The following is a 15,800-nucleotide window of genomic DNA, read 5'->3' on the forward strand; positions in this document are numbered from 1 at the left end:
TACCCCCAATTAGCAGATGCCACGTGGCCACGCCGCCATCCCTTATTAAATTCGAAGCGGAACCCCAAGCGTCACAGACAACTCAACGAACAAAACTTTTCACCTTCTATGGTCCTCACGACACGACACTGACGACCATAGAACCCGGGGGCAATTGATGGGATCGACGAGAACACGTTGTAGTGACGAGGACACAGCAATGACGAGGATACCCCTTGATGACGAACAAACCGTCATCGACGAGGAAATGAAAGCCATTCAATGGTGCTAGTAAATAGCCTGGGCAGTTACGAAGCCAGTAAAGCAGACCGTTGAGGACTAATAAAAGCCCCATAATTAGGCTTGAAGCGTTATGAAAGAAGAGCATTTACACTCCAACGGCTAGCAATCTAGCTCACAGGTATAAGACTCTCACATTTCGCAGCATAAGGTATGAGATTACAATCCTGAAAATATACTTCTTACTGCCAATTTTATAAACATCTTGATTACTCTAACTTTGGCATCGGAGACGTTGTGGCAGGCACCACACCGGTGACCATCCTTCTTGAAGAAAATCAGACGCCAACGGGAAGTTCCATCTGCCTCTTGAGACTGACGAGTTTGCACCTTATCAATATTGGTTACACCAAATTTCTTATTGCATTGTTGTTATATATATATATATATATATATATATATATATATAATTTTGAAAATCATTATTGAACACTACATATAAATATCAATTCACTATCAATGTTCATGAAATTCTACTGAATACAACACATAATAAAAGAATAAAATGGTTCAATAGTATCTCCTAAATTGAATCGGAATGGGTGCATAGAATCGTTTAGTTTAATTATATTTTGTTACAATCTTCACATACAAAATATCTAAATATAAACGGTATAAAAAATATAGTCATTAGTTTAGAAAAAATATATAAATAAATAACAGTAAAAATCTAAACAATGTAATTTGTATGAAAAGCTAACAAAGGCAAAATCTAATTTTGATTCTAATCCAATTTTCTCTAAGTTTTGGTTATATATATATATATATATATATATATATTACCTAGGTTTATTTATATTGGACTCTTTGTTTTCTACACTAAATTAACTCACTTGACACAAAAAATTAAAAAAAAAAAAAAATTAGATTAGATTAGATGGGACACGTGGCACAAAATTAAACTCTAATTAAAATCCAATTTTTACACTAAATTAACTCACTTAGCACAAAAATTTTAAAATTTTGTTTAGATAAGACACATGACGCAAAATTAGACTCTAATTAAATTCCAATTTAAAATCTAATTGAATTTTCTTTCAATTTTGTCTATATATATATATATATATATATATATTATAGGGTAATGGTTGTAATGACAAGATTTTAGCCTTTTAGGAAGCATGTCTATTACTCTCACATTTAAGTTGACCATCGTCATGGTAAAGCTAAGGTCTAGCTCTGCTATTATAAGTGTGTGCTCCTCGAGCTAAGTTTGGCCTGGTGTAATTTGATCCTATGTTAGTTATATTTATATCATATCATAATTTAGCGTGAGTAGAATGTCAATAATGGGTTAGCACTTTCTCAACACAAGCTCTTTGAGTCAACCTACGCTTTAAAAAATAATAATAATAAAATAAACAAAACTACTCAATCCATCATCAACCCATGAAAAACAAAACACAAAGTGTTGTGTTGGTTTAATCAAGTGGGTTCTAGGTCCATGGACAGCAACAGCGGTAACAAAAGCTTTGAAATATGGCCCAATTAGTTTACTATAGAAAACTTGGACAGATATTTTTGTTTTATTATAAAATCAACATAATTGGGTCAGTTCTGCTTATTTGAAAGGGTCCAACATTGTGTTTAACAAGCACTGTCCATCTAAAAGGGAAGCAGACTGGGCCAGGATGAGTTATACCAAGGTCATTTCGAATTTAGCTCAAAGCATCTTATTCGATCTAGCTTACCTTAGCACTTGTTCTAACGCGGTTGATATAGAAATGTAATCAAGCGCTGAAGCTTATATTACGATGCACATTGCCCACCACAGGTTCTCTTTTATCCGAATAGGAAAAGGAAAAACTACTGCTGTTAAAGGTTTAAAACTATTAAATTTCAAGCCTAATTTAGATTGAAATGATATAGAAATGCGTAATTGTGGCATAAGAGTTCGAATGTCAGAAGTACTGTTTACTTTTGGATCCTTTACATTATTACATGTATTAGTTGACGGAAAATTATTAGCTACTCCCAGAATACCATAAATGCGTACTCCCTCCTCTCACATGAATGATGGGTCCCACCATGAATTTAATCAGTGAGACCCACCATTCATGTGAAAGGAGGGAGTATGCATTTATGGTACTCCAGGAGTACACAATAATTTAGTTGACAAGGGTAAATTTGGGATAATGGGATAACTGGATAAGTACAATTCCGGTCCTTCCCTGAAATTAAAATTTGAAACACTAATTTAGTAATTTCATTTCCCCTATATTGACTACTGCAAATGCTCAGAAGCACACACGGACAAATGTACCGGGGATACAAACAACAAGTGCAATGTGGGCAATTTCTGAAAAATTATATAAATAGCAATTTTAGAAAAGTTATAACACCATTGTCTAAAAATTAAAATTATAACATCACGCAAGCAATTTCTAAAAAATAAAATCATCAAATGACTTGACCATGACCATGACCATGTCCATTTACGGCAATTCATTTGTGCACCCCAGATGAGGTGTGTCACCAAATCCCTTGCTTCCTGGCTCATCCATTTGTTAGATACTGAACTACCCAAACTCATCCGAATACTAACTTGAGATCAAATTTTAGTTTAAAATTAGGCAGGGGCCGCGCGAACGCAGGCCCCCAGTGCAACAAATAATAACGTAGGATCTTCCACTTGGGAAGACCTTAGGCGGGCACCCCTCCTTTAGGTGCAATGGAGGTCACCAACCTAGGCCATGAGCCTTTTTGATCACCCATTGACCCCGTCCAGGTAAGTATGTTACTCCGTGTGCCTTGCGCCTGCTTTATACAATGCGTTGGGCTCTCCTCTCTTGTTTCCAATCAATGTGGTACTTGAATAACGATTCTCAAAGATAACAAACCCCAAGGACGCACAATATAGTAATGATTTAGAAACTAAGATAGTATTTTATAGAATATGATAATCAAAATATTTTTTTATAGAATCTTTTTGATAATCTCTTTTTTTATATAGAATATGATGCTGGCTGAGTACCTACACTATATAACATAGCATTTCATAAAGGGTCCTCCAAGCCTCTAGGAAATTAATTACTCGAATGTAGTTAAAGACGAACTTGAAGTTTAAGCCAACCAAAATATAGGTCTTTCATTTAATACAGAAGTTTTATAAGTTGTGAACTTGAGATAACTGTCACTGATAGTCACCAGAATAAAGGGAGAGACAATAGTCATACACTCATGCTCAGAATTTTAATTTGCAGGCACAAAAGGCATTTCTTTTATATAACTCGTGATGTTGTACGATTAAAAATAACCGCAGTTAACATACACACATCATATATAATATATATATATATATATATATATATATATATGTTTCTAACTAGTTATTAATGGACCATACATATTTATAGTATGGACAAAACTTAGATATAGTAGTTTAAATGTTGTTCCTTAAACTCAATCATGTGGCTACTTAATTAAAAAATATACTTCCATCCCATGAGAAAAAATACACATGACAGAATCTTAAAAAGGGAGCCTACATCTTTTTTTTTTTTTTTTTTTTTTTTTGAGAAACAAACACACACACACAAGGGAGAAAGAAATGGGTTATAACACAAAGGCACACCACAACTCCACTTAAAAGTCATAGTAACTTTTAAGGGATAGTGGGGCAAGTTATACTACACACAACACATTCTCTTAATCAATATAGGACAATCTAAGGAACAGCATTTAAGTATTGTATCTAAGTCTTGTCCTTATAGTATTACATAAATGATTTATAAATTTGAATTATTTTTATTTACACAAAAAAATTGCTCATAAAAGTAAAATCATTCAAACTCTCTCTTCTTCTAATTTTATATATAGGGTTATATATATGATTAGATTTTTTATGGTTTATTTATATTGGACTTCTAGTTTTCTACATAAAATTAACTTACTTGGTACAAAAATTTAAAAACTTAAATGGAACACATGGCGCAAAATTTGACTATATATATATATATATATATACACACTGAAAAATTGCATAAGAATTGAAGTTGAGAGAACCTATAGCTCAAAAGGACAAAAATAGTAGCGTCTTGTAGCCATTTCTTGGTATGGATTCATTTTAATCTGTATGAGTTTATAGAACTTCTTTTTCAATCTAGTAGTCTCATATTAGATTTTGTGATGAAACAGGATTTGGGGTCTAGGATGCAACTTTTGGTTATATAATCTCAATTATGCTTCATCAGTGAACAACACATTGAAAACCACAGACAATTTAAAGTTCAAAAGAATGGAAATAAGTGAGGTAGCAGTTATGTGATACGCCTACAGCTAGTTCAAAACTCACTATATGGGTCTCCTGTTGGACTTTAGAAAAGCTTAAGATCATCAAAATATTTTTGGATAACATATGAAGGGCTATGGGTAAATGGTGTGGGAAAATTTATATAGCAAATGTCAAATATGAATAACTATGTAGCGAGCTTTAGGACTTGTCAAATATTTCATTAGACCTGACAAATTAGATTTTTAACTTGGAGTAAACACAGGTTGACCCAACCCAACTTGATGCCTTTTTTCTTAAACTTTTTTTTAAGGATAATGGGATATGTAGCGCTATGGATAAATGGTATGGGAAAATATATATGGCAAATAGCAAATTTCAAATATGAATATTTCTAGCGCTAGATCTATTATTAACATTGAATAGATTGGAGTGCAATTCATATTAATATACATTTATTCTTCTTTACATAATATGTTATGTTTTATTTTTAAAGTTTTATTTTTTTAGTTATCTTTCTAGGTAATATAAATTTATTATTACTTTACCGTTTACATTCAATAGAAACAGATGCACTTAAGACGGATTCTTTACCTAATATTTAGTGTTTTTTTTTTTCTTTTCTTTTCTTTTATGATGATAATGTGAACTTTGAAAATATCTGTATATTTAACTTCTATTTTTGAGAATTTTGTTATTTTTGGCGTTTAGTCTTATTTCTATTTTTATTTATTTTACATGTGAAAAAATTCAGGTTACCCATAATCCGACCTGACTAATAGCGTTTGCTAGGTCTGTATTTCATGGTTACCGTGTAAAGAGTGCCACATACCGTATGTTGTTCCATTAATTAAAAAGACCTAGACTTCAATTCTATCCTGTAGAAGCAAAACGACACGTTTTTTAGCAAAAAGAATAGAATCGTGTCCTCTTTCAAATTTTTAATAAGTAAATTCTTACTTGCTAGACCATCTAGAAGTCAAATATAACAACCAACACGCGTTTTATGACTGAGAAAAATATACCTTGTTAAGTAAACTTAAACAGGAAGTACTCAACCCATAATTCACTCCATCACATACATTGTCCTAACCTATATATGGCAGACATGTCTCCCCACAATTTCCACACCAAAAAAAAAAAATCCTTTTCATTTTAAATTCCTGTCACAAAAGGGAACTATAACACAAAGAGACAAAAAAAACACTCTTGATAGTTCACTGTTTCCAAGAGAATTAGAAAATGGCGCAGAAAACAAACCAACAAGTGAACCCTTTGGGACCAGAAAGTAAGGAGCCTAGAAGTGATGAAGAGTCTGGCTCTAAAACATCTGCAGAGGAGCTCAAGCGAAAGAAAAGGATCAAATTGGCCATATATATTGCTGCTTTTGCTGTGTTTCAAACCATAGTCATCTTGGTTTTTGCACTCATTGTAATGCGTGTTAAGACTCCAAAAGTCAGGTTGGGCAATGATGCTACATTCCACAACGTGACCACTGGCAACTCAACATCACCTTCCTTTGATATAAACTTCACAACCCAATTGAGGGTTAAGAATGCAAACTTTGGTCCTTATAAATATGATAGCACCATTGCCACATTCATGTACAAGGGTGTGACTGCAGGGCAAGTCACTATTCCTAAGGGTAAGGCTGGGCTGCGTTCGACCAAAAAAGTTGGTGTCACACTAAATGTGAATTCAAAGGACTTGCCAAGTTCTGCCAATCTTGCAGGTGACTTAAAAAGTGGGTTGTTGATGCTAAACAGCCATGCCAAGCTTAGTGGGAAAGTGGAATTGATGTTTATAATGAAAAAGAAGAAGTCTGTCGAAATGAACTGCACCATGACTATCAATTTATCATCAAAGGAGATCCATTCTATGATTTGCGAGTGACCATAAAGCTGTTTATCTTCCTTAATTAGTTTTTATTTTTCAGATTCATTGTAGCTGGATTTTTTTTTTGGTTGTTCATAACTTCATATTATATTTTTTTAGCAATAAATTTGTTAGAACTCAATTTACCTCGCTAGTGCACTCCCCCCACCCGCCCTCCACCTAACAGACTAAAAGAAAGAATGAAATGCTAAGAACAATATGTGTTCTTACTTACAAAATGGTTATCTATAAATATTACAACCTATTGACAAATGTAGTTGTCTTATAAGAAGACAAAATAAAAAAATAAAATAAAAATTATACAAAAATAGAATATAAATCCTTTGTACCACTTTTTGTGTACCACTCCATGGGGAGTGGTACACAAAAAGTGACACAGAGAATTTGTATTTCAAAAATAAGTTCTAGATTATTTGATCAGAATATTTTACCTGCCATATATATATACTAGCCTCATCACACGCATTCCACACGTGCAATGAGGCTTTTTTTTTTTTTTTTTTTTTTAGTTTGATGCCTTAATCTTTCAGTTTGAATTTATCTATTATTAGTGAGGTTATATGGGAAGGGATTTTTAAGAAGCTAAAATTTAATATTTTGAAAATTAGTAAACTGCTTGGTTTAGTGTATGCTAATTTTTAGGAAAAAAGTTTATTTGATAATTTTTTGTTTTTGAATTTTGTTGAATTACAATTTTAACCTTTTTTTTTTTTTGAATAAAGGTTATCTAATTATAAGTACTTGTGAGGTATGGAGGGCAAGAACCAGAGTTCAAGTCTCTAGGATATAACTTCACACACATATACACTTAAATTAAGTTATAGTAGAATTTTTATCTAGTATAAAAATAAATAAAAAATCAAATTAGATTGGAGCATTTTTTACATTTTTTGAAATCATAACTAACTTTCTAAAACCACTTAATATATATATAATATTAAAATTGTTATCAACTAAATAAAAAATTGCAAATTAGCATAACAATGATTATGATTGGTGTTGTTTGAACAACATATTGAATAAACGGCTACATTACTTTTTTGTGTTTGGTGAGTGTTGGAAAAAAAAAAAGCAACCGGATGTTTTATCATTTGAGAGAAGAAAGTCCTTAAAATGCAGAGAATATTTAGTATTTGGACATTGCATGAAGTGTTCTAACTAAAAAATCCCTTGTCAACATTTTTGTCCTAAAAGCTTAGAGATGAAATCTCCCATGCACACCATCAATGACACATAGTTTGCATAATTTTTAGGACAAAATTTGTAATATCTTTAACATCTCTCAAAACTTATAAATTGAAACTGGCAGTAACTCTAATGGGTATCAAATCAATAATATAATATAAAAAAATTAAATTCTTAATTACGTTTTTTCTTTTATATTTAAAATTTGACACACTAGTTTATGAAGTCTACATAGTAAAATACTATATAATATCTTTAACATCACTTTATTGATAAGAAAGAATTCAAATGTCATCCTAACCGACTATGGGCACCACCATTGATCAATTCATCTCTACAACTGCAGGCAACTAAGCAGAATAATTAGTAGAAACAGCTTGAAAGAATGATGGCACTAGCTCGTTTTTTTTTTTTTTTTTTTTTTTTTTTTTTTTTTGGAGGAACCAATGATGGCACTAGCTAGTTTTTGGATTTCGACCCAATTGATTGGAAAGGCTGTAGAAAAGTTAGTGCGCAAATTAAGTGGTCAAACAATTTATTGCAATTGTCCAGAGTGATTCTTGCATTACATGATACGCAATGGTATGCCCTTTTTCTTTTCTTTTTTTTTTTTTTTTTTTTTTTTTTTTTTTTTTGAGAGAGAGAGAGAGAGAGAACGCACGGTATGCTTGAAAGCAATTTTTGTTGACAAAATCGGAACCAGTTCATACTTCATAATGAAGCCTACTTATTTTAGGTTTCACAAATAATATAGTATTTAGCTTCTGTTGACACATGGGCTGCCAGGAGACTTATTTATTTATCTTAATTTATGAACCGCCGATATATATTGCGGCCGGGAAAGCGGACAAAGTTTGAATCTAATTTCTTCGTTGAAGAGCTTATTCATTAATAATATATATATATATATATATATTAACATTACGCCTCTTAAACAACTTTTTAATAGAATATAATTTTAGAAATTTAAAATTTAAACATTTTTATATATAAAGTAGTTATTGATCTCTAATCATTTTGATATCTAACAATCATAGAAAGTAAAAAAATGTAACATAATTTAACAATAAAAAATTATTAAGTGATGTAATACTATTATAAGTTACACCACATATAATGATGACACAAACTATTATGGTGGTGGTGACTGCAACTGTAATAGTGATGGTGACACTTGACAAGGCAAACAAAAGTGGAGAATCCTCCCAATATTTTGAAAATCTCTCTTTTTCAAATTTGATAATAAAAGACTCAATTTGCTCAGAACACCCAAACACCTTGTTCTCAGCTAGTCATTGCGTCAGGCGAGGGGCCAGTCCGTGACTAGCTGAGAACAAGGTGTTTGGGTGTTCACCCTTGCACTATTTTATTTTTTCTTGACTTTATTTTTTTAATTATTTATTTTACAAATGAACACATGACATGAGATCGTGATCAATATATTATATATACAACTAAATACCAAATTATTAAAAATTCACACGGACTCCACATATATAATAATAATAAAAAAAGCGGTAAACCACTATATCAGAGAGTCCATTCTCAAAAAAAAAACTATATCAGAGAGTAGCAATAAAAAAGGTGTCCCATATTGTATTTCTTCTGGCAAAACAAAAGCAGCTTAATTATGTCATCATTCGCAGATCAAATCTTTGAGTGCCTTGGAGGTCAAATTGATAACCATCGTGCAATTCATTTCTGTGGCCTTCTTCTTCTTCATCACAAACATCAATTCAACTTTCCCAGTAAACTTGGCCTGGCCATTCAAAGTCAAGACCTCATTTTTAAAGTCATTTCCAAGATTACTTGACGTGATTTTCAATGCATCTGAATTCACATTTACCGTGACACTAACTTTTTTGGTGGAACGTAGACCAGCTTTTCCCTCTGGAATAGTGACTCGCCCCACGTTCACGTCCTGGAATTTGAAATTGGCAGTGGTGCTATCATACTTGTAGGGACCAAAATTTGTGTTCTTCACCCTAACTTGGGCTATGAAGGTTATGTCAAAGGAAGGCGATGTCTCATTATTGTCAGTGTTCAATTTGCTGAACGTGACATCAGTGCCCAACCTGACCTTAGGGGTCCTAACACGCATCACAGTGAGAGCAAAGACCAAGATGAAAATGGTCTGAAACACAGCAAAAGCAGCAATATATATAGCCAACTTGATCCTTTTCTTTTTCTTGAGCTCCTTGGATTGCAAAGTGTTGGATTCTTCATCACTTCTGGGATTCCCATTTGATGGTGCCAAAGGGTACACTTGCTGATTTGTCTTCTCAGCCATTTTCTTCACTGATTAGAAATTTAATTTGTAAAAAGAAAATATGAAAAATATTTCTCTAGGATAATGTATGAATCGAAAGGAATGGAGTTTTTGGTGGCTGTGGTTGGAGAGCTATATGTTAGAGACTATATGTAGTGAAATATGTTAATACATGTTTTTGTGGGGACAAGCTTCCAGGAAAGTGTGATACAAGTGCATAAAGTCTCAACTGATGTTAACATTACTCTATGCCTATTACCGAACGCGTCAGTCGTCACAGGTTGGAATTTCTGACTTCTAGAGGGTCTTCTCCCATCAGCACGACTTTGGCGTATAGCTTTTGAGGTCTTACTTTACAAATATGTGGATATTTTTATATAAATATATATATATATATATATATATATAGAAACTTCTATTCTATCTGTTGATTAGACGACTTTTTTTTTTTTTTTTTAATGAAACGGAAAAATATTATTAGATGGTGTTTATTACGTACAACTTGTCACACACAAAATTACTCACATTTTGAACTAAAAAGCTAAAAATACAAGATGAGGAGCAAGCCTAGCTATCCAGCTGAGCTTCTTCACTGATTACATTTACAAAATACTTTAAAAAAAAAATAAAAAAGATTGCATTTACAAAAGAAAGGAGCCCATGTCCAATATCAAAGGAACCTGTAAAAGGAATTCGCTAAAGACCATAAAGAGCTTGTCCTATATTTGCTTCTCTATTGACGTACCCATGGGTGGAGCTGTTATTGGACTAGGGGGGCATTGGCCCCCCCTAAATTTTTTTAAAAAAATATTACCATATTAATAGGTATTAAATTTAGCAATTTTGTTAAAAAAAATTATACTTTCCCCCCTTTTAATAATGCTATCAATTCTTTTGAGAGTAATATTATAGTCACAAACATTTTTACAACGTTTATGCAAACTATTGAGATAGTAAATTCTTATTGGTTCATACACTTGCATCATTTTTTACTTATCAATAACCACTCACCACATTAGCAATTTGTAAAAATTTTGTAGTTTTAACATTTTTCACCTTTTAAAGAACATAAAAAATTAATAGATTAAATCTAAAACAAAATATACAAGCCCGAAAAAATTAGTCCAACAACAAAAATTACCAATTATAAAAATAAAAAAATTAAGTCCAATTAATTTATTTTACCCAAAACAAACAACTTGGCCATTTAAAAAATTTTAAGCAAAAATCCTTAGTAGTAAAACGATAGATTCAAAGGTCGGAAACACCGTACACAGCTAGCAGTAGAATCGCCACCCCTAACTCTAAGTCTTGGCTCCATCCCTGGACGTACCCATACTTTTAGTTTTCCATAAGTATTGTGGATTAAAAATATGAAAAATCTTACTGTTTATTTACAGTATTAAAGTGTTGTAAGTTAAACAAAAAGGAAAACCTTTGAACATTTTCTTAAAGCATTTCCAGCAAGATTGCTAAAACATATAGCTTTTAGCAACTCAAAACACTACTTTATCTATTTTAACAACTCACTTTATAATATACCCAACATTAAAAGTTTTATATTTTTTACCATGTCGTTAAAATATTATTTCTTTATTATTTTTAATTCTTTTTTATTCTCAATTTGCATCTCTTCCTCTCTCTTTCTCTATGTGTATCTCTCTTATACCAAACAAAAACAACCAACCCACCACTCACAGCCACCACCACCATCAGAAAACCAAACCCACTGCAAAACTGAAACCCACTGCCATTGCCCACACCCACTGCCTCCAGCCACCACCACTCCCAACTACTAAAATCACAAACAAGTCATAAACCCAAAACCATATCACAATCCCAGAACCAAATCACAACCAAATTACAAACCCAAAATCAAATCACAATAAATCATAAACTCAAACCCACAACCACCAAACCACCAAGAACAAACAAAAACAAAATCCTATCAGACCCATGGAAAAAAAAAAAACAAAAAACAAAAAAAAACAAAAACAAAAACAAAAACAAAAAAACAAAAACATCAAAACCCACGAAGCACCAGAGAGAGAGAGAGAGAGAGAGAGAGAGAGAGAGAGAGAGAGAGAGAGAGAGAGAGTTGGAGCCGGAGCCACCATGTGAGAGGAGAGAGTTATGACAAAGGCACAGGAGAGAAAGAAGAGAGAAGTGAGAGAGGAGAGAGAAAATACTTGAGGAAAAAAGAGATAGAGAAGAAGAGACATTGGTGGAATAAAAATTTGATTTTTATGTTTAACTTGATGCTGCAGTGAGCTGTTATAGATAACAGCTAATTGTAATTGAAACCTAAAATATTTTCAATCCTTTAGTTTAAAAAGCTCAATTTACTTTAGTACTTGGTTTTTATAACTTTTATGATGCATTTAGTTTATCTATTGCCTTCGTGCTTTAGTTTCTCTTTATTGCATCATATACTTTTTGGACATGCAATTAGTTTTTGCATTGCACTTAATTGCTTGCATGTCCAGATGTTCATTGTAGTCATTTCTTAATGGTTGTTCATGTTTGATCAAGCTATGCTTTATGTTTATATCTTAATTCGTTTTACTTTATCACACTTTACTTGTTCTATATACAAGCCTTGATTTCTACTTGTCTCAAGCTTAATGAAGTTATTTGTTATATACAAGTGTTTCAGGTTACAGATATATATGGTACAAGTTTTAGATTTAGGTGTGATCAAATGAGTTTTGCCTCTGTTCCCAAACTCACGTTTTAAGTCTAGAGTCTATTTAGGGGTTTTGTCATGGAATAGCCAAAGGGGGAGATTATAAAGTTATAATTTACAAATATTTTTTTGTTAGCTTTAATTCCATGTCAAATTTAATTGTATTTTGTTCAATCATTTCCTTGTATGTTTGTGGGATTTAATGTAAAGGGTTGAGTGTGAGAGTTTAGTGAAGAATTATGAAGACAGTGAAGTTTGCAACTTGCTCACAAATGGCTCGCTAGTGGACAACCCACGAAAGGCCACGTGAGAAGCACATGTTGGAAGCTGAATAGACTTATGCCAAGCTAATTTTCATGAGTCACTTCGTGACTTGGCCAACTCGCGAATAACCTGCGAAACTCTATGTCTGGATGATTTTAATTGTGCTTTCCTCATTTCTTTACTCACACTATATAAACTTTCATTACTCACGAAATTGTAAGAAGACTTTTAAAGAAAAAACCCTAATACACTTGAGAGGTAGAGATTATAAACCCACAATCATCTACACAATTTCTTTTAGTTTTCCTCTACTCCTACCTCTCCAATTACAAATCCTTGAGAGGTTCTTAGTCCAAATACTTACCTCACCCAATCTGAGTGTTAAAAGAAGTTTTGGTGCATGTGGGAAGCATTGAAAGAAGCCATTGATTGGCAGATGCAATTTGGAGCTAATTGCGGGATTCAAATAACTAGTGAAGACAAGACTCGGTGAAGTCCATTGGGAGCTGGAACTCAAAGGGTTCAAGTACATTGAGTTGATTAGGCTCGGAAAGTCTTTTTGATATCCTTATACTCCAACTTTATTTACTATTGGATCATTTCGGCTTGGAGGGCCACAGAGAGGTTTTTTGCTGAGTATTTCAGTTTCTTCTTCGATAACATGTCTCGGTGTTATCTCATTGTTTGCATCTCTCTTCCCTTACTCTTTATACTTTATTCTCATTGTTTATTGTAAATGCATTTGCTTTAGAGTAGTTCCGGCCTTATTGCGTTACACTTACTCTTATTCCATACTTAGTTAAGTAAGGTAAAAGCAATCTAGCCATTTATTTAAAATTATAGGTCTAAACAAGCAGTAGTATTTTACACTATTTGAGCTTTGAGTTTCTTCTACCTTATCCAGATTGGATGCACAAGATACTCCTTCAATTTAATATTGCATGGACTAGTGTAGTTCATTAGAGAGTGTAGATTCTATGCAAATTTTATTTCCATACAGTCAAAGTGCTATACTGAGTTATGTTACTGTGTGTCAAAGTGGGGGCGTGAATTGTGATAAGAATTCAACAGCACTCTCCATCACATTTGGTACGATTTTTCTAGTAAGAAAATAACTTTCCTTCAATTCAAAATGCCAATTAATCCATCACATGAGATAATACAGGGAAGTATATATAGTGAAATAATATGAAGTTTAGTTTAGGAGACTTAAGCTCTATTTATTACAATGAAGAAATAAATTATAAGAAATAAGTAATTAACCCCAGACTATGTCAACACGAATCCAAGGGCCATTTAAATTATTAAAAAAAGGAAAATATATTCAAGGACCAGACATGTCATTCGCAATCCAAATTGTGAACAGCCCTGGTTTCCAATTGAACAGTCATTGTACAGTTCATCTTTGCAGTCTTGCGCTTCTTCATCACCTTCATAAGTGTCACCTTACCTCTCAAACTCGCAAGACCAGTCAGTGTCAAATTCCCAGATTTTAGCTCATTGCTCAGTTTTGCACTATCTGTGGCCCCATTGGAGCTAATGTCAATTGTGACATTAAACCTCTTGGTCTTCCTAGCATTGGCACGTCCCTTAATAATATCACCATCATCCACTATCACATCCCCATAAGTCACATTAGTAGTGGTATTATCAAACCTGAAATGGCCAATGGGATTGGTCTATAATTTCAAGGGTCTAGCTAGGTGGTTCCTTTTTATGTTTGTAGTTGGATTGATGTAACGGGTTTAGTTTCTCTTATTATATATAGCAACTTGAGGAACCAATGACTTCCACATGTCTTTGATATTCATGGAAAGTGAACATAATTAATGTGCAATACTTTTCTTACATATTGGCCGTGTTGAATATGAGAATTTTGGTATTGTCATTTGTCAATAGAGGAGCTTGGACGATATTAAAATTTGAACAATTAATGCTCCGAAAGAGCCTGTGATGTGAAATTTCCCTATTGATCCAACTCAGCAATCTAGAAACAAGTTCATCTTGTTTCTAGATTGCTGAGCTGGACCAATAGGAAATTTGTTCCTGAAAAAGCCTGTGATTTGAATGGTGACTCGCGTCTAACCTCCTAAAGTCCAATTACCACGTCTTAGTCCAAAAATAAAATCAAGTTGGCAAGGCCTGACTTACAGGTTCCAGTTTCCATCATGACTGCTAAGTTCATATATATGCCAAGATATGAAAACTAAGGGTCGACTTTGACAAACCTTGCTCAAATATCAATCTCCCAATTAATATATAATATATATATCAGCTTGTTTTTCTGAACTTTTTGTTTGTTTGCTGGTTAATTTACTATTTGTATTGACTTTCTTTCTCACAACTAACATCAAAGCTATATGGAATCTAGTAAACCCATTCATTTCCTTGGTACTGACGTGACATTTCACATTTGGAGGGCTTACCCGTTTTTTTTTTTTTCTTTTTTGGTTAAAATTGGAGGATTTTCTGCATTGGTAGTGAAGTTTAACAAGTGAAATTGGGGGAGTTTGAATGTTTGATGCAATAATTGAATAATTGCCCAAATTGTTATTACGGCCATAAATGAATCAAAATGTTTAAGGATAATTTGCATTCCGCTTAGGAGAAATGTATTTATATTTGCTTATTTAGTAAATTAGTTAGGGTAATTATTGGGTACTCTCAGAGTACTATAATTGCATATTCTACCCTCTCACATAATTATAAGTTCCACTAATTAAATTTATGATATGATCCACAATTCATGTGAGAGGGGGGGAATACGAATTTATAGTACTCTTAGAGTATTCAATAATTTTCCAATTAGATAAGTCCAAGTCAAAGTTTATGCTCAATTATGAAATAGAAAGAAAAAAAAAAAATCAACCATAGTACGTTTTCGTAAATAAGCTTAGTATACTTGTATAAAAATATACTTTTATGTGCTTAATATTAGATTATGTAAGTTTGTAAATTTTTCTCAAAAAAATGTAAGTTTGTAAATAAGT

The 15,800-nt window shown here is 32.7% G+C and overlaps 2 protein-coding genes and 1 non-coding gene across 3 annotated transcripts; 1 reads left to right on the forward strand and 2 right to left on the reverse strand.

The window, feature by feature from the left end:
• Window positions 1-2,852: 2,852 nt before the first annotated feature.
• On the reverse strand, window positions 2,853-3,015 carry LOC115978457. Its single transcript, XR_004088737.1, has one exon. It is a non-coding gene; the product is annotated as a U1 spliceosomal RNA (small nuclear RNA).
• A 2,647-nt stretch (window positions 3,016-5,662) lies between these two features.
• LOC115974315 (late embryogenesis abundant protein At1g64065-like) lies at window positions 5,663-6,451 on the forward strand. The gene has a single exon (XM_031094606.1). It carries the CDS (start codon window positions 5,753-5,755, stop codon window positions 6,401-6,403), a length of 651 nt encoding a protein of 216 aa, XP_030950466.1. The 5' UTR covers window positions 5,663-5,752; the 3' UTR covers window positions 6,404-6,451.
• Window positions 6,452-9,088: 2,637 nt separating this feature from the next.
• LOC115977884 (late embryogenesis abundant protein At1g64065-like) lies at window positions 9,089-10,001 on the reverse strand. The gene has a single exon (XM_031099912.1). The coding sequence runs from the start codon at window positions 9,879-9,881 to the stop codon at window positions 9,228-9,230; it is 654 nt and encodes a 217-aa protein (XP_030955772.1). The 5' UTR covers window positions 9,882-10,001; the 3' UTR covers window positions 9,089-9,227.
• Between the last annotated feature and the right edge of the window lie 5,799 nt (window positions 10,002-15,800).

The sequence above is a fragment of the Quercus lobata genome, chromosome 2 (assembly GCF_001633185.2).
Source record: "Quercus lobata isolate SW786 chromosome 2, ValleyOak3.0 Primary Assembly, whole genome shotgun sequence".
In the NCBI taxonomy this organism is placed as follows: domain Eukaryota; kingdom Viridiplantae; phylum Streptophyta; class Magnoliopsida; order Fagales; family Fagaceae; genus Quercus; species Quercus lobata.